This window comes from Rattus norvegicus, chromosome 1 (genome assembly GCF_021556685.1).
Source record: "Rattus norvegicus strain SHRSP/BbbUtx chromosome 1, alternate assembly SHRSP_T2T, whole genome shotgun sequence".
Taxonomy (NCBI): domain Eukaryota; kingdom Metazoa; phylum Chordata; class Mammalia; order Rodentia; family Muridae; genus Rattus; species Rattus norvegicus.
In genome coordinates, this window is record NC_141534.1 from 75,518,729 (window position 1) to 75,537,889 (window position 19,161).

Here is a 19,161-nt window from a genome sequence, read left to right on the forward strand (position 1 = left end):
TGCCATGGTATGTAGACATGCAGTAGTATGCCTGATATGAACAGACTAGCCATTGATTCTATCTTGTAAGAAATTCCCATTGTGGCAATGTCTGAAAGTATACTCATTGCAATCTGTCTCACAGAAACATCTATATTACCCATCAGGCAGAAAAAGACAAGCATGTATAGGCTCTTTATGGCAGATGCCTCAGATTGAATGGTAACATCTTCTAAACCTTCCAAAATAATAACAAAAACTGTGATTGAAAGGCTGAAATGATTGAGAATATGACATATATTGATCATTCAAGCTGCCACAAATATCTATATTTCCTCCTCCAAGGCTCAGTGAACAAAATCATCTGGTGGTGGTATACTTCTACCTTCTAAGGAAATGTTGAAATTAAAGATAAACACTATATTCAACCAACATCCACATAGCTTTCTGGGGATCTGAACAGCCAAGAAACATAGAGATCCAATAATGCATCTACAATAAACACCAACACAATAATTTTATGCCGCACTGCTAATTATATGAATATGCTAAAACTCTGCTATGCTATGTCTTAAAGAGAGAGCTGTGTTTCTTGGCAGATTTCATAGTATATTGCAAACCCAGCCTATAAAAAGTTGTTGCTTCATCCATTCCCACACTACATTGTGTTTCCTTATCCATAGCACACATGGAAGGGCTCTTGAGCTATTTTAAATATCTATGTTCATTCACATGCACATTTTTTTCTAGGCAACTTGTATTTATATAAAGCCGTTGTATAGAAAATGTTTAAAAATTACTTATTTCCAGGTACTACTTGAAAGTAAAGCAACTAATGGCATCGTATGATAGCTATCATTTTGCTGGTTTTATTTATTATACATATTCAATAATGGTATTTAATAAATGATTTTATTTATTAAATATATTCAGTGTTTCTCTATCCTTAATATTATATAATGGAGAAAATTAGATTAAATAAATCCTGCATAGAAAAGTATAGTGATGCATTCCTACAGTTCCATCACTCAGCAGGTAGATACAGAAACAACATGAACTTAACACTAACCTCAGTAACAGAGTATGTTCAAGAACCAGGGACTGGAGTGATACTTTTGTTGATCAGAGTTCCTGATGTTCCTCCAGAGGACCTAGGTTCACTTCCAAGCACTCAGAAAGTTCACAAATACCTGTAAGTTCAACTCTGAATGAGACATCTATTTATATGTCTGTGGGCACCCACTCACTAGTGGCTGACATAAATGTGCCAAAAATGCAAAGAGAAATTAATATATTGTTTGTTAAGAGGAAAGAAAAATCTTGTACAATTTTACTAAAATGTTAGCATTCGGGTTTCTGTATGCCAGACAAAAAGAATTTTTTGTATGTTTTACAGTACAAGTGAGGTCTTTGTATGAGTGTTTCTCTCTCTCTCTCTCTCTCTCTCTCTCTCTCTCTCTCTCTCTCACTGTGTGTGTGTGTGTGTGTGTGTGCAAGTGCACATGTGCACGTGTGTGACATCTACACATGTAGTGCACAATACTCAGGACTCATTTCTCTCTGTCTGTTATCAGGGTCTTGTGTAATAACTTCAAATCACCAAGCTAAATAGCAAGTACTTTAACTTGATTATGTGCCTTGTTATCTTCAGGGAGGCAGAGATTTTATTTTTATTACTTTCTTAATCAATTTAACATAAGGTTTATTATGATACAGTAGAACAAATAATGTTTATGAAATTTTCAATTTTATTTAATCAAACGTGTACTGGTAAACCACTGTCTGAGGCCTCCCATGAGTTCTGTGGCATACAATGCAATATGTCTTCAAAATGTCTGCACCTTGGAACACACCACAATCTGAAGGTCTCAGAGGAGGTTTGCTATAGGAAGGGCCATAGGCCTCACAGGAGACCTGGAGAAATCCAGGGACACAGGAGGCAGGCTCCAAGAGAGATACCCAGATCAGCTAGCAACAGAGATAAGAGGAAAGGTCAAGATAATGAGCAACACAAACCAATATACATTAACATCATTAGAACCCAAATCTTGTCTTTGTACCCAAATATCATACAAGAGAGAGCTGGACTCTCAAAAGTGTGATCAATCCTGAGATGTAAGGGGGGACCTCTATACCTGCTCACATTTCTGGGCCAAGAGGAACCCAGAAAGAGCCCTTTGGAAACAGCAACCTAGGAGAAGTCAGGGACAGAATCCTTCCTGTTTCTGTATGAGCCCAGGCTGAATAATACTTGCAAGGACTGCTGACATACCTGAAAGCAGAGGCAAGACAAACTGTGCTGCTCCAAGTGACCAGTTCCAGGCCCTCAGGACAAATAAAACAGGAGCAGTCTGGAACAGGACACTTCCACTTCCTGCCTGCACCCGTAGCTGATCCAATCCCACAGCTGTCTGTATTCTCAGATCCCATTGGGAGAAAACAGGTCTACAGGAATGCTGATGCCAAGGCTTATGGGAGGGTCAAGCCACTGTCAGATACAGCAAAATTAGCTTACACCAGATACAATCTGTTGGAGAGAGGAAAGCACAGGAACCTAGGCAAAAGGAATCACAATTACATGGCATCATCAGTGCCCAGTACTCCCACCAAAGCAAATATGGGATATCCAAACTCACTGGAAAAGCAAAATTTGGATTTATAATCACAGCTCATAATGGTGATAGAAGACATTAAGAATGACATAGTAACTCACTTAAAGAAATACAGGACAACAGAGATAAAAAAGTAGAAGCTCTTAAAGATAAAACACAAAAAGCACAGAAAACAAAATAGTGAAAGAATTGAAAAAAAACTAGGAAAGAGATCAGGAGTCATAGACACAAGCATCAACAACAAAATACAAGAGATAGTAGAGAGAATCTCAGGGGCAAAAGATACAATAGAAAATACTTGCACAATGGGCCTAGAAAATGTCAAACGAAAAGAGCCCCTAACCCAAATCATCAAGGAATTCCAGGACACAATGAATAATACCTAAGAATAATAGGTATAGAAGAAAACAAAGACTCCCAAATTAAAGGGCCAATAAATATCTTCAACACAATTGTAGAAAACTTCCCTAACGAAAAGAAAGAGATTCCCACAAATATACAAGAAGCCTACAGAACTCCAAATAGATTGGAAAAGAAAAGAAATTCCTCCTATCACATAATAGTCAAAACACCAAATAGAAAAAATAGAATCTTAAAGGAGTAAGGGGCAAAGGTCTAGTAACACATAAAGGCAGACCTATCAGAATTGCACAAGACATCTCAACAGAGATTATGAAACCAGAATCTCCTGAGCAGACATCAAACAGACCCTAAGAGAATGCAAATGCTGGCCCAGAATATAATATCCAGCAAAACTCTCAGTTGCTATTGATGGAGAAATCAAGATACACCATGACAAAACCATACTTATGCAATATCTTTCAACAAATACAGCCTTACAAAGAATAATAGATAGAAAACTCAAGACAAGGAGGGAAATTACACCCTAGAAAAAGCAAGAAAGTAATCTTCTTGCAACAATCAAAAAGAAGAGAGCCATACAAATGAAATTCCACCTCTAATCACCACAAAACAAAATAACAGAAAACAACAATCAGTATTACTTAATATCTTAACATCATTTAACTTAATATCTCTAAATATCAATGGCCTCAGCTCCCCAAGAGGAATAGTCCTTCATTGTTGGTTGGATTGCAAACTGGTACAACCATTTTGGAAATTAGTCTAGATTTTCAGAAAATTTTCTCAGAAAATTGGATATTGCACTACCTCAGGAATCAGCTATACCACTACTGGGCATATAGTCAAATGATGCTCTAACATACAACAAGGACACAAGCTCCACTGTGTTTATAGTAGACTTATTTATAATTGCAGAAGCTGGAAAAAACCCTGATGCCCTTCAGCAAGTGAAAGGATACAGAAAATATGGTATATCTACAAAATGAAGTACTACTCAGCTATCAAAAATAGTGACTTCATAAAAATTATAAGCAATTGGATGGAAGTAGAAAATATCATCTTAAGTAAGGTAACCCAATCTCAAAAAAAAACCATGATATAAACTCACTGATCAGTGGATATTAGCCCATAAACTTGAATTAGTCAAGATAAAATACACAGACCACATGAAGCTCAAGAAGGAGGATAACCAAAATGTGGACCTTCAGTCCTTCTTAAAAGGGGTAACAAAGATATTCATAGGAGGGTAGATGGAGACAAAGTTTGCAGCAGAGACTGAAGGAATGGATGTTTGGAGCCTGCCCAATTCTGGGGTATATATTATATACCAAAACTAGATAATATTGATCAAGCCAAAAACTGTATGCTGACAGGAGCCTGATATAGCTGTCTCCTGAGATGTTCAGCCACAGTATGTCAAATACAGAGGTGAATGATAGCAGTAAGCCATTGAACTGAGAACAGGGTTCCTGTTTGGGAAATTAGAGAAAGGATTGAAGGATCTCAAGGGGCTTGCAATATGATAAGCCCAATAATACCAACCAACCAAAGCTCCCAGGGAATAAACCACTACCCAAAGACTACAGAGGGACAGACCCAGGGCTCCAGCTGCATATGCAACAGAGGATGGCTTTGTTAGGCACCAATGAGAAGAGAAGTTCTTGGTTCTGCCAAAGCTGGACACCCCAGTGCAGTGGAATGTCAGGAGCCATGGGAAGGGGAGTGGTTTGTGAAGGGAAACACCCTCATAGAAGAAGGGGAAGGGGATGGGATAGGGGCTTGTGGCCAGGAAATTAAGAAAGGTAATTACATTTAAAATGTAAATAAATAGCTAATAAACAAAAGAAGAAAAATCAGCAAAACAAAACCAAAAAACAAAAGCCAACCAACAAACCAAACAAACAAAAATACAACATAGAGAAACAGACTGGATATGGAAGAGGATCCAGCATTTTTTCTGTTTTCAGGAAATACATCTCAGTGACAAAGACAGACACTACCTATGACTAAAAGGCTGGAAAAACAGTTTTACAAGCAAGTATTCCCAAAAGCCAAGCTGGAGTGGCCATTCTAATATCAAATTAAATTGACTTACAACAAAAAGGTTTTTTAAAAAAGGAAAGACACTTTATGTTCATCAAAGGAAAAATCCACCAAGATGGACTCTAAATTTTGAATATCTATGCTCCAAATACAAGGGCGCCTATGTTCATAAAAGAAACTTTATTGAAGCTCAAAGCACATATTGCACCTCAAACAATAATAGTTGGAGATTTCAACACACCACTCTCATCTATGGGCAGATCATGGAAACTGAAAATAAACTGAGACATAGAGAAACTAACAGAAGTTATGAACCAAAAGGATTTAACAGATATCTATAGAACATTTAATCTTAAAACAAAAGAATATACCTTCTTCTCAGCACCTCATCATACCTTCTCAAATTGACCATAAAATCAAAAAACAGGCCTCAACAGATACAAGAATTGATATATTCCCATACATCCTATCAAATCACCCCAAACTAAGGCTGATATTCAATGATGGAAAAAAACAGCAGGAAACCCACACCCACATGAACATTGAACAATTCTCTACACAATGATAACTTGGTAAAGGATGAAATGAAGAAAGTAATTAAAGTCTTCTTAGAGTTTAAGGAAAATAAATGTAGAACATAGCCAAACTCATGGGACACAATGAAAGCAGTGCTAAGAGAAAAACTCATAGCTCTGAGTTCCTCCAAAAAGAAAATGGAAAGAACATACAGTAGCAACTCGATGTCACAACTAAAAGCTCTAGAACAAAAAGAAGAAAATACACCCACGAGGTGCATATTGGAGAAAATGATCAAACTCAGAGCTGAATTATACCAAATAGAAACAAATAGAAGTATGAAAATTCAGGAGCTGTTTGTTTGAGAAAATCAAGAAGATAGAAATTTCCTTAACCAATTCATTCTATGAAGCCACAATTATGCCTACACCTAAACCACACAAAGACCCAAAAATAAAAGGAAACTTAAGACCATCTTTCCTTGTGAATATCAATGAAAGAATACTCAATAAAATTCTTGAAAACCATATCCAAGAACACATCAAAATCCTCATCCTTCATGAAAAAATAGGGTTCATCGTAGCGATGCAGGGATGGTTTAATATATGGAAATCCATTAGTGTAATCCCCTATATAAACATACACACAAAAACACCACATGAGTACCTCAATATGCTGTGAAAGCATTTGACAAAATTCAATACCACTTCTTGGTAAAAGTCTTATAAAGCTTGGGAATTTAAGGCCCATACTTAACATAGAAAAAAGCAATATAAGGCAAACCTGTAGCTAACATTAAACTAAATGGGTAGAAACTTGAAGCAATCCCACTAAAATCAGGGACTACACAAGACTGCCCACTCTCTCCCTACTTATTCAATATAGTACTTGAAGTACAACCCAGAGCAATCAGACAATAAAAGGAGGCCAAAGGGATAAGAATTTGAAAGGAAGAAGTCAAAACATTATTATCTGCAGATGACGTGATAGCATACTAAAGTGATCCCAAAAGTTTCAGCAGAGAACTACTAAGCTTGATAAACAAATTTAGCAAAATAGCTGGGTAAAAAATTAACTCAAACAAATCAGTAGCCTTCCTCTCCTCAAATAATAAACAGGCTGAGGATGGAATTAGCGAAATGACACACTTCACAATAGTCCCAAATAATATAAAATATCCTGGTGTAACTTTAAACAAGCAAGTAAAAGATCTGTGTGACAAAAGCTTCAAATCTCTGGAGAAAGAAATTGAAGAAGATCTCAGAAGAGAGAAAGAACCCCCATGCTCATGTATTGGCTGGATTAATATAGAAAAAAATGGCCATTTGGCCAAAAGCAATCTACAGATGCAATCCCCATAAAAATTCCAATTCTATTCTTCATAGAGTTAGAAAAAGCTTTTTGAAAATTCATTTGGAATAACAAAAAACCACAGCATAGCAAAAAAATACACTCAACCATACAACAACTTCTAGGAGAATTCCCATCCCTGACTTCAAGCAGTATACAGAGCAATAGTGATTAAAAACTGAATGGTATTGGCACAGAGAGAGGGAAGCAGATCAGTGGGATAGATCTGAAGACCCAGAAATGAATCCACACATCTATGGTCACTTGACCTTGACAAAGGATCTAAAACCACCCAATGGTGAAAAGCATTTTCATCAAGTGGTCCTGGTTCAACTGGAGGTTGGCATGTAGATGAATGCAAATCAATCCATTTTTATCAGCCTATACAAAGCTTAAGTCCAAGTGGATCAAGGACCTCCACATCAAACCAAATAAACTCAAATTAATATAAGAAATTACTGGGAAGAATCTCGATCACACGGGCACTGGGGAAATTTTCCTGAACAAATCACCAGTGGTTTATGATCTAAGCTCAAGAACCAATTAATGGGGCCTCATAAAGCTGCAAAGCTTCTGAAAGGCAAAGGACACTGACATTAGGACAAAATGGGAACCAACTTATTGGGAAAAGATCTTTAACAATTGTACAACTTATAGAGGGTTCAAATGCAAAAATTATAAGAATTCAAGAAGTTGGACTCCAAAGAGCCAAATAACCCTATTAAAAATGGGGTACAGAGCTAATCAAAGAATTCTCTGCTGAAGAAAATCGAGTGGCTGAGATGTACCTAAAGAAATGCTCAAGACCCTTAGTCATCAGGGAAATGCAAATCAAAAGAACTCTGAGATACCACCACACAACAGTCCAAATAGCTAAGATCAAAAACTCAGGTGACAACAGATGTTGGTTAGGATGTAGAAAAAGAGGAATACTCCTTTATTTTTGTTGTGATTGCAAACTGGTGCAACTACTCTGGAAATCACTCTGGAAGTTCCTCAGAAAATGAGACATTATATTACCTGGGAACGCAGCTATACCACTCCTGGGTGTAAATCCAAAAGATGCTCCAACATACAGCAAAGACACATGCTCCACTGTGTTCAAAGCAGCCTTATTTATAATAGCAAGAAGCTGGAATGAACCCAGATGCCCTTCAACAGAGGAATGGGTATAGAAAATGTGGTGCATCTACACAATGAAGTACTACTCAGCTATCAGAATGATGATTTCACAAAATTTATAGGCAAATGGTTTGATATGTAAAATATCATCCTTAGTGAGGTAATTCCATCACAGAAAATCACACGTGATATGTTCGCACTTATAAGTGGTTATTAGACCAAAAGCTCGAATACTCAACTACAATCCATAGACTACTTGAAGCTCAAGAAGAAGGATGACCAAAGTACAGATGCTTCTCTCCTTCTTAAAAGAAAAGGTGGAACAAAAATATGCATAGAAGGTGCTATGAAGGCAAATTTTGGAGCAGAAACTGAAGGAACAGCCATTCAGAACCTGTCCCACATGTGCCCCATGTATATACAGTCACTAAGACTTGATAAAATTGATTAAGCTAAGAAGTGCATACTGGCAGGAACTGGATATCGATGTTTCCTTAGAGACACAGCCAGAGCATGTCAAATACAGAGACAAACGCTAACAGCAAACCACTGAACTGAGAACGGGACCCTTGTTAGAGGAATTGAATTGGAGGATTGACAGAATTGAATGGGCTTGTAATCCCAGAAGAACAACAATGCCAACCAACCAGAGCTCCCAGTGACTAAAACACTACCAAAAGACTATGTATACATGGACTGATCCATGGCTCCAACTCCATATGTAACAGAAGAAATTGTTGGACACCAATCGTAGAAGCCCTGGATCTTGCCAAGATTGCACCACCAGTGTAGGGTAATGCCAGGGGTGGGGGATTAATAGGGGTGGATGAGTACAGGAACAGCCTTATAGAAGAAGAGGAGAGGGATGGGATATGGGGCTTATGTCCGGAAAACTGGGAAAGGAAATGATATTTGAAATATAAATAAGAAAGATTCAATATACAAAAAGCAATATGTATCAAACCAACCACCAATGTCAGATTAAACATGAGAGAATCTTGAAGCAATGCCACTAAATATCAGGCACAAGAGACCCACTCTCTGTATCTATTCAATACTATACTGGAAATTCTTGCTAAAGTAATAAGACAACAAAGAGAGGACAAAGGAATACAAATTGACAAAGAAGTAAAGGTACCACTATTTGCAGATGATATGATAATGTGCATAAGCAAACTAAAAAATTCTATGAGCTAACTTCTCCAACTGCTAAACAACTTCAGCAAAGTGTCTGGATAAAAAAAATAACTCAAATAAATCAGGATTCTTACTTTATACAAATAATAAACTGGCTGAGAAAGAAATTCTGGAAAGAACACCATTACAATAATCACAAACCATATAAAATACCTTGTGGTAACTCTAATCAAACAAGTGAATGATCTGTATGACAAGAACTTCACGTTTCTCAATTAAGAAATCAAATTTAAAGGTAGGAAGGCTGGAAATCTGTATTTCAAGTTCTAAAAAGACAACCACTAAAAGTAAGAATATCATGCCTAACAGTGCTGTCTATCATAACTAAAGGAGAAATAAAAAAAATTATGTTGTAAAATATGTGAAATCTATTAATGGCTACCACAACTGTTCTAAAAACTAAATGTGAGAAAAACAATAGTATAGGTAAAACCGCAACAGCATGAGTTAATTTCTCCAGTCCACTTAACACATCCCAGCCTGTCACCTTAGATTCGCAATTAAGCCTACATTATATTGGCATGTGGCTGTGTATTTGATTGATTATCTTGATTGATCATTGAGGTGTTATGGACCACAACATAAATTTGTGGGCATGGTCTATATGAGAAAACTAACTGAGAGTGAGGCACTGAGTAAATTAGTATGCAGATTTGTTAACTGCTTTCACTTCAGTTCCTTCTCAAGATACTGCCCTGACATCACCAGTAGCTAGATGTTTGACCTGAAAGTGTAAGTCAGATAACCACTTTCTGCTCCTCAGTTTCTTCTGGTAACAGTATTTTATCGGGGAAACTAAAAACCAAACTGCACCAATAGTTGAACAAGACATAAAAGAATAGCTTCAGCAACTTGACAAAATAATCAAAATCAAAGGAATTAATGGATATCATACTACTCAGCTATTAAACAAATGACTTCATGAAATTCTTAAGAAAATGGATGGAACTAGAAAATATCATACTGAGTGAGGTAACACAATCACAAAAAAAAAAAAACACACACACACGTGGTATGGACTCACAGGTATTAGTCCAAAAGCTCAGATAGCCCAGATACAATAGACAGACCACATGAAGCTCAAGAAGAAAGACATCAGTGGTCTCAACTCTCCAATAAAAAGACATAGATTAACAAACTGGATACACAATGAGGACCCTGCATTCTGCTGCCTACAGGAAACACACCTCAGAGACAAAGACAGATACTACGACAGAGTGAAAGGCTGGAAAACAACTTTCCAACAAAAATCGTCTGAAGAAGCAAGCTGGAGTAGCCATTCTAATAGCGAACAAAATCAATTTTCAACCAAAAGACATCAAAAAAGATAAGGAAGGTCACGTCATATTCATCAAAAAAAATTAATCAAGATGAACTCTCAATCCTAAATATCTATGGTTTATTTGTTCCTGATTTAACTTTGGTACCTGGTATCCGTCTTTTTAAGCTTTTATTTAGCTGTAAGGGATTAATGTTCTATTTAAATGATAAAGTGCTTGACTGGGTGCTATATATATTTTATGCTTTTAATTACAAAGTGATAATTGTTGTACTCAGCTTACATTTGTGAGAAAGTTTTTTTTAAGTTAGACAAAATGGGTGAATTTTGGGATGATGTCATCACGCGTGTATAGGAAGGTACAAGACAGAATGAGGTCTGTCACTGAAAGAGGAGCAAGGATAGAAGGGAGAAAAGTTTGAGGGAAGAGGAAGAGACTCTGATGGAAATGGGGAAAGACTGGGGAGGCTGGAAGAAAAGCCACGGAGAGAACATGGAAGATGATGTTAAGATTCCACTCTGTGTATTTCTATATTTTTATGAATATTCTTAAGGCATGGATGTGTACAGAGCTTTGTATGATTAGGTGGGCAATTATATCTTATCAATTGGATCAGAGGTTTTTGTGTTTGTGTTCTTTCTTGTGGAGAATTGAGTTTGGGTGTATGTGTGGTGGCAGATACACTGGGCTGCATTGGGATGTGCGTTTCTGGCAAGATATCTACTAGATATCTTTGGGCACTGCAGTGCTGGACCTAGTTGGGGAAAAGACAAACCTTTTTATAATTTTACAACAATACCACCATAGGGCAAATAGCAAACCCTTGACACTATTTAATGATACTCTGCTATTCTTGCAAATAAGAGTCTACTGTATCTGATATCTTCGAGGTTTTATCCAGCATTTGATGAAAACAGACCAAGAACAACATCCAAGCATTAGACAAAGCTCAGGGAGTCTTAAAGAAGAGTTGTGTATAGGATTGAAGGAGCTGCAATGGTCAAGATCACCAGAAGAAGATCTACAGAGGCAAGTAACCTGGGCCTATATTGGCTCCCAAAGACTGAACCATGCACTAATTGGACCTAGGCCGCCTACACGTAAGTAGCTATTGTGAATCTTAGTCTTCATGTGAGTCTCTAGAAAACCAATTGAGGCAAGGGCAGTCTCTGACTTCGACTCTGTTCCCTGCCTTTGGATCACTTTCTCATAGTTGGGCTGCTTTCACTGGACTCATTAGGAAAGTCAGTCCTGATTCGATTTGATGTGCCACGGTGGGTTCTTCCCTAAGAGGGAGAATAGCAGGGCCCCCATTCCTTGAGGAGAAGAGAAGAGGAGGCAGAGGGAGGAAGTTATCAGTGTGGGATGGAGAGGAGAAAAGATGGCTGCAACAATCATGAAAAGTGAATAAATAAGGAAATAAATAAATGAAAAAAGAGAAAAATAATATATATATATATATATATATATATATATGTGTGTGTTTTAAGGTGATATTTGTGCAAAGTATAATAAATATGTAAGTACTAATTAATACATGTTTAATTTCCATAGCATCACATTGAGAATGTTTTCTTGTATCCATTCCCAGTAAATAAAACCGCAAATAAATTACTTATAAAAGAAAATAAAATGTTTTAAAGCTGGAATTCTAGTAAATAAATAGGAATTTGCTGATAATATACTATAAAACATTAATAAAAGTAGCAAATATTTGATGACTCAAGACTCCATGATTCTAGGCTGAAGACATGACTCTAAAAATGGAGAGATATTAGTAGTACTGTATTGTTTAGGCAGAGGACCTGAGGTCAGTTTCTAGCACCCAAAGCAAGAAGTTTACAGCTTAATGAAACTGCAGGTCCCTAGTACCAGTGCAGTGTTCTGGCATCTAAAGGCACTACAAACTGAAAGGTACACCCACCACCACCACCACCACCACCACCACCACCACCACCACCACCACCGCTGATACTACTAGTATTAATAATACTATCTTTTAAAAAATTACTTTCACAATTCCACAACAGGATTTATTCAATGATCACATTCAGTTATTCAGACATCATAGAACAACATAAACATAAACATCAGTGTTCATAAAATATTTAAAACTTTTGAAAATTTATTCCCATGGGAACATCCCTGGAGGGAAACCGGCCATTTTCTCCTGGAACACTTTATCAAAGGCTTCAGCTTGGGCTACTGTGAAGTGATTCTTCCAGTCATTAGTTGTGCCTGGAAATGTGAAGCAAACATATAGGTGGGTTAATAATGGACTTACACTGCTCTGGCTCCTCCCACCATATGCTCTTACCATCTATTTGATAAAGACCTCACAGTTAATAAAGCAAACTACCATTTTCTGTAGAAACATACTTAATCTCTGAAATCATATATACAGACTTCTTCCTCTGTGGAAATTATGTCCTACCTTTTCCTCACCCAACCTATATGCTAGACAATCTAAGAGCAGCAACACTGACTTGACCTTTTTATTTATCCAGATTATTCCTACTTCCCATCAAATGTTTCTATCACATTATCCAACTTAAGAGTGTTTATCATCTCAATTATCAAAACAGACTTCAACTGTACTATCTACATTTTAGTGTTAACTTATAGAAGTTCTTCACAGCATGCAAGCAACATTCAAATAATATCTTTAAAAAGATAAACTTATGTGTGTGAGTTTACATGAGTGCTGCATATACAGTTATGAGCAGAAGTTCAGCTGCTTTGATTTTCCCACAGGAAACAGGTTACTCAGACATTCCCAGCTGACAACATTGCAGGAGTTCTGTTTCACTCAGCCACGTTGTTTTGTGATGCATGAAGATCTGTACAATTTCAGTCCTAACCTTTGCAGCACTGTCTCTTCTGACCACACATTGGTTTTCACTACTCCATTACAGAAGGTCTTTAAATTTAGCCACAGAAATTGTCCAACTGCTCATGCTGTGTTGTGTCTTGCTTCACACCAGAGGCATAATATCTTTCATATAATTACATCTTGGTCCTTACTAATGATGCAGTAAAATTCTCATACCATCTTTCTTCCATTTACCACCCCACAGCACCCATCCTTTCTGTATTGCCTAGCTGTGGCACTGTGATGTGTTCCATGTATTTCTGCTTTAAATATACGCACAGAACATGCATCTAATATATTTCAAAAGCAAGTGTTTCTTAAATTACTAAATAATTCATTTCACAAAGAGTGACAGACGTATAGGACGAACTCAGTGTGGAATTTTTTTTATTGAATTCAAGATTTTGTGAGAAAGTCATAGGCAGTGCTCTAACTTTGCTGATGAGGAAAAATTAGTCTTTGAGATTTCCCCAGTGTGATAGTGATGGATGTGGAATGGAATCCAAAAAGATCGACAATAGAAGTCATGCTTTTCTTTATCACATTTCTTTCTTTCTATTTTATCATATAAGTTAATTTTAATCCCCCTGTGGTCCATATTAAAAAATATATAAAGAAGTAGTAAAAATGTAAATCACTAATACAGCATATTCAAATAATATACCATTAACTAATATGAATATAAAATGTCTTCTGAATAGAAGGGTGCCTATCAGTATCCATTGCTATTCTCAGGTTTCTTACATTATTCATTATTAAACCAAGATTTCTTACTGTTTTCCACAGCATGTCTGGATCCTGATAAGCCAAACCAGATAGAAACTGGACTACAAGAATCTCAACAAACTCAATTTGGCTTCACGATAGAATAAAGCAATCCATCAGAGAAACAGATCTTTGGAGGTACACACATGGAGTTCAAAGTCCACCTATGTCAAAATCCTTTGCACCTTACAGATGTACATTTATTTTCATTAATATTTTCTAAAAATCTACCCAAACTTGTGTGCCTCAGATGGAAGGATTAGCCAGATGGCAGGATAAGCCAAACATATGGTAGGTTAGTTCTTGTTGAAAAGGATTTTCCTCATAGTTCTGGAGGGTGCAGCTCTCACATCATGGTATTTTGTTCAGACCATTGTAGACTTTTCGTTTTGGCCTGCACATGGCAGGCTTCTTCTGCATTCCATCGGTCACCTTCCCTTTGCATCTCTGATCATTGTCTTCTGAAAATACCAGTAAAAAGAGTAAATGGCCCTAGTACTTTGTAGAGTAAACATACACTGTGAAGTAATGAGGGCTTGGACTTTTGAAGTTTGTCAGAAGATACTTCCTACACATATCCTGATTGTGGTATTGCCTTTACAAAAGTCTCGTCAATCAAACAGGGATTGAATGATGGTGAACATATCTCTAGTTTGCATTTCCTGCTGTATATAATTGTGGAATTACAATGACTACAATTGCATGTGGAAAATTATTGCTTAGAGGTTAAATCCACATTCATCTCATCAACTTGAATGATCGAGTCTACTGGGTAAAGCTGAAAAAGTAGCTCTCCAGAGACAATAAAATATATTTTATTTGTGACTCAGGAAGAAGAATTAAAGAATATGGGAAAATTAGTGTAGTGACTTATTTCAATCTAAGGCAAGTCTACATTTAATACAGAATTTTAAAGATTTATGATTTAGGGAATTAGGTTATCTAATGATAAATAATGAAATTGCGATTAGAATTAATATTTGACTTGTTCATACATGGATGATTCAAAAACACCACCAATCTGATATAGAAATTGAGAAGAAAAATAATATGTTTACATTCTTTTTCCTTTCAAAATTGTTCCCACTCATATCCATTTTATTTTCCTCTATAAGGTAGTGAAGCAGATTGTTAATGAATTTGGTATCCCCAACTAGTGACTTGGTTTCCAGAGGTACATGGCTTACTACCTATGCATCACACTAGTTTAAAAAATATAATCCCCCAAAATAATAGTTATTTTCAAATGCAAAATTATGCCACATATAATCACTAGGATAATTAAAATACAAAAGATTTATGAAGTCTGATCAAGTACTTGACAGAATTATATTATGGTCTTATGCATACATTCATGCATGCATTCATGTATGTATGTATGTATGTATGTATGTATGTATGTATGTATTGCTCTTATAATCTATCCTGCATGACAAAGAGTATATACATTTGGAAGAGATTAAATCCATGTGCGGTCTCATCCTAGAAGAAACTTCCTGGAAAAGCACAAATAATAATTGTTGTCATGGAAATTTGTCTTAATTTATTTTCCATCTGTTCTGATGTGTCTCCGCTAAAGTTTTTGCTTGTCAGTTTCCTTATTCCTTTGATATTAGCAGAGCTTCTTGATATTTTAGGTATTTGATAACATAATTTTATATTCATATACTGTTTTACCCCTGCCAAATTCTGATTCATTATAGGTAATCTAAGAACAGACTACTTCTTTTAGGTGAGTCCTTCAGTTCTAGTGCAGAGAAATATATCTCCACTGAGTCTGCAGTGGAGGAGTATGAGTTAATATGGCAACAGCAGTGTATTCTTCCAGGGGCCTTAATATCTAGTATATAGATACCCATTTTCTTGTAGTGAATGGTGACATATAGTGCTTAATTTTGTGTCAAAATTTCCTATTATGAGGTTACTAAGAGTATCAGATTAAATACAATCTGGTAAGTATTTGATTTCATTATCTATGAAAACTCCTGATATTCTTATTTTGCTAGTATAAAATCTCACTCTGAAGCAGAGGAGAACTGAAGGTAAAGGCTGATGCACTTAAATTATGGAAAAAATTAAATCCATATCTTTTTCTTATTAAATCCAACACCCTTTTTCTTCTACTCTCAGTTTCATCTAACCTATCAAAACCTAATCAAGTCTGGGTAAGGCTCAAGGTCTGATTCATTCTGGCAAAGTCATACGTTATTTGCATAGCTATGAAATGACACACACACACACACACACACACACACACACACACACACACACACACAATCTGTTCCCAGGACAGAGATGTGGCAGAGACATGCAGAGAAATGAAATTCCCTTTCCAGGAGAGACAATTCAAAAAAGAAAAGGGTCATGAACATAAAGTAATCAAACATAGGTTGACAAATGCTGTCAGATTTTTTATTGGATATTTTCTTTATTTACATTTCTAATGTAATCCCTTTTCCCAGTTTTCACTCCAGATACCCAATATTCCATTACCCCTCCCCCTGCCTCTTTGAGGCTGCCTCTCTACCCTCTAACCCAATCCTGCCTCCCATCATTGACATTCCCCTATAATAGTGCTTTGAGCCTTCACAGGACCAAGGCCTCTCCCCCCATTGAAGCCCAAAAAGGCCGTCCTCTGCTAGACATCCAGCTGGAGTCATGGGTCTTTCCATGTTTACTCTTTGGTGGTTTAGTACCTGGCAGCTCTGGGGGTTCTGGATGGTTGATATTGTATTTCTTCCTATGGAGACGCAAGCATGTTCCGCTCATTCAATTCTTTCTCTAACTCCTTCATTAAGTACCCTGTTCTCAGTCCAATGGCTGGTTGTGAGAATCTGTCTCTGTATTTGTCAGGCTCAGATATAGGCTCTCAGGAGACACCTATATCTGGCTTCTGTCAGCAAGTACTTCTTGGCATTTGCAATGAAGTCTAGGTTTGATGACTCTAAACGGGATGAATCCTCAGGTGGGGCAGTCTCTTGAAGGAATTTCCTTCAGTCCCTGCTCCACAATTTGACTTCATATTTCCTCCTGTTGAATATTATGTTCATCCTTCTATGAATGACTTGATAAGACACACTAAGGTCTTCCTTCTTATTAAACTTCATATGAATTGTATCTTTGTTATTCTCATCTTTTTGGCTTATATCGACTTATTAGTGAGTGTGCATCATATTTGGGGTTTTTGTTGTGATTGGGTTACCTCACTCAGGAAGATATTTTCTAGTTCCATCCATTTGCTTAAGAAATCCATGACATGATTGGTTTAATAAGCTGAGTAGTACTCCATTATGTAAGTGTACTTCATTTTCTGTATCCATTCATCTGTTCAAGGACATCTTGGTTCTTTATAGCTTCTAGATATTATAAATATGGCTGCAATGAACATAGTGGAGAATGTGTTCTTGTTATATATTGGAACATCTTGTGGGTATATGCCCAGGAGTAGTTTAGCTGAACCTTCATGTAGTACTATGTCCAATTTTCTGAGGAACCACCAGATTGATTTCCAGAGTGTTTGTACCAGCTTTTACTCCCACCAGCAATGGTGGAATGTTCCTATTTCTCCACATCCTCACCAGCATGCACTGCCTCATGAAGTTTTGACCTTAGCCATCTTGACTGGTTTGAGGTGGAATCTCAGGGTTGTTTTGATTTGCATTTCCTGGATGGCAAAGTATATTGGAGATGTCATTTGTGGCTTCATGGCCATCGCATATTCCTCAGTAAAATATTCTTAGTTTAGCACTGTACCCCATTTTAATAGAGTTATTTGATTCTCTGGGGTCTAACTTCTTGAGTTATTTGTGCATATTGGACATTAGCCCTCTCTCAGATGTAAGATTGGTACAGATCTTTTCCCAATTTATTTGTTACCTCTCTGTCCTATTGACAGTATTCATTTCCTTACAGAAAATGGCAATTTTATGAGGTCCCATTTGTTGATTCTTGATCTCAGCTCATAAGCTACTGGTGTAATGTTTAGGAAATTTTTCCTTGTGCCTAAGTGTTTGAGGGTTTTCCTCTCTTACTTTTCAATTAGTTTCAGTGTATCTGATTTTATATGGATGTCCTTCATTTGTTGAAAAGGCTGTCTTTGTTCCAATGGAGGGTTTCAGCTTCTTTTTCAAAGATAAAGTGACAATAGTTTTGTGGATTCATTTCTGCATCTTCAATTACATTCCATGATCTGCCTGCCTGTCTTTGTTCTAATACAGTTCAGTTTTTAATCCTGATAGCTCTATAGTAAATTATGAGGTCAGGGGTGTTTATTCCCCCAGAAGGTCTTTTATTGTTGTGAATAGATTTTCCTTTCCTTGTTTTTTTTTTATTCCAAATGAATTTGAAAATTGATCTTTCTAAATCTTTTTTTAGAATTGAGTTGGAATTTTTATGGAGATTGTATTGAATGTGTAGATTCTTTCATCAAGATAGCCATTTTTACTATCTTAGTCCTGCCAATCCATGAGCATGGCAGATCTTTCTATCTTCTTAGAACTCCCATTTCCTTTTTCACAGGCTTGAAGTTCTCATCATGCAGATTTTCAGTTGCCTGGTTAGAGTCACTTCAAGATATTTTATATTATTTGTGACTATTGAAAAGGGTGTTATTTTCCTAATTTCTTTTCTCTGCCTGTTTATCCTTTTAGTAGAAGAAGGGTATGTCTTTGTTTAATTTAATGATATATCCAGTCCTTTGTTGAAGTTGTTTATCATGTTTTCGAATTCTCTGGTGGAATTTTTGCTGTCACTTAAATATACCATCATATCACCTGCAATTAGTACGGTTTTAACTTCTTCATTTCCAATTTTAATTCCTTTGACCTCTTTTTGTTGTCTGATTGCTAAACCTAGGACCTGAAGCACTATATTTAAAAGGTAGGGTTAGATTGTTTAGCCTTGTCTAGTTTCTGAACTTAGTGACATTGCTCCAAGTTTTCCTCCATTTAAGAAAGAGGCTGCTGAGATTGTTAAGGTGTTATGAGCACTGACTACTTTTCTTGAGTTCCTGAGTTTAATTCAAAGTCACCACATGATGGCTCACAAGCATCTGTAATGAAAT

The 19,161-nt window shown here is 36.6% G+C and overlaps 1 protein-coding gene across 1 annotated transcript in view; it reads right to left on the reverse strand.

Annotated features, from left to right (window-relative positions):
• Positions 1–12,482: 12,482 nt before the first annotated feature.
• Positions 12,483–19,161, reverse strand: part of Sult2a2 (sulfotransferase family 2A, dehydroepiandrosterone (DHEA)-preferring, member 2) — a 67,017-nt gene continuing 60,338 nt past the window's right edge. The window contains exon 6 of the mRNA NM_001025131.2: positions 12,483–12,700. Coding sequence (NP_001020302.1) covers positions 12,588–12,700 — 113 coding nt within the window. The 3' untranslated portion in view covers positions 12,483–12,587. The remainder of the gene's footprint in view (positions 12,701–19,161) is intronic.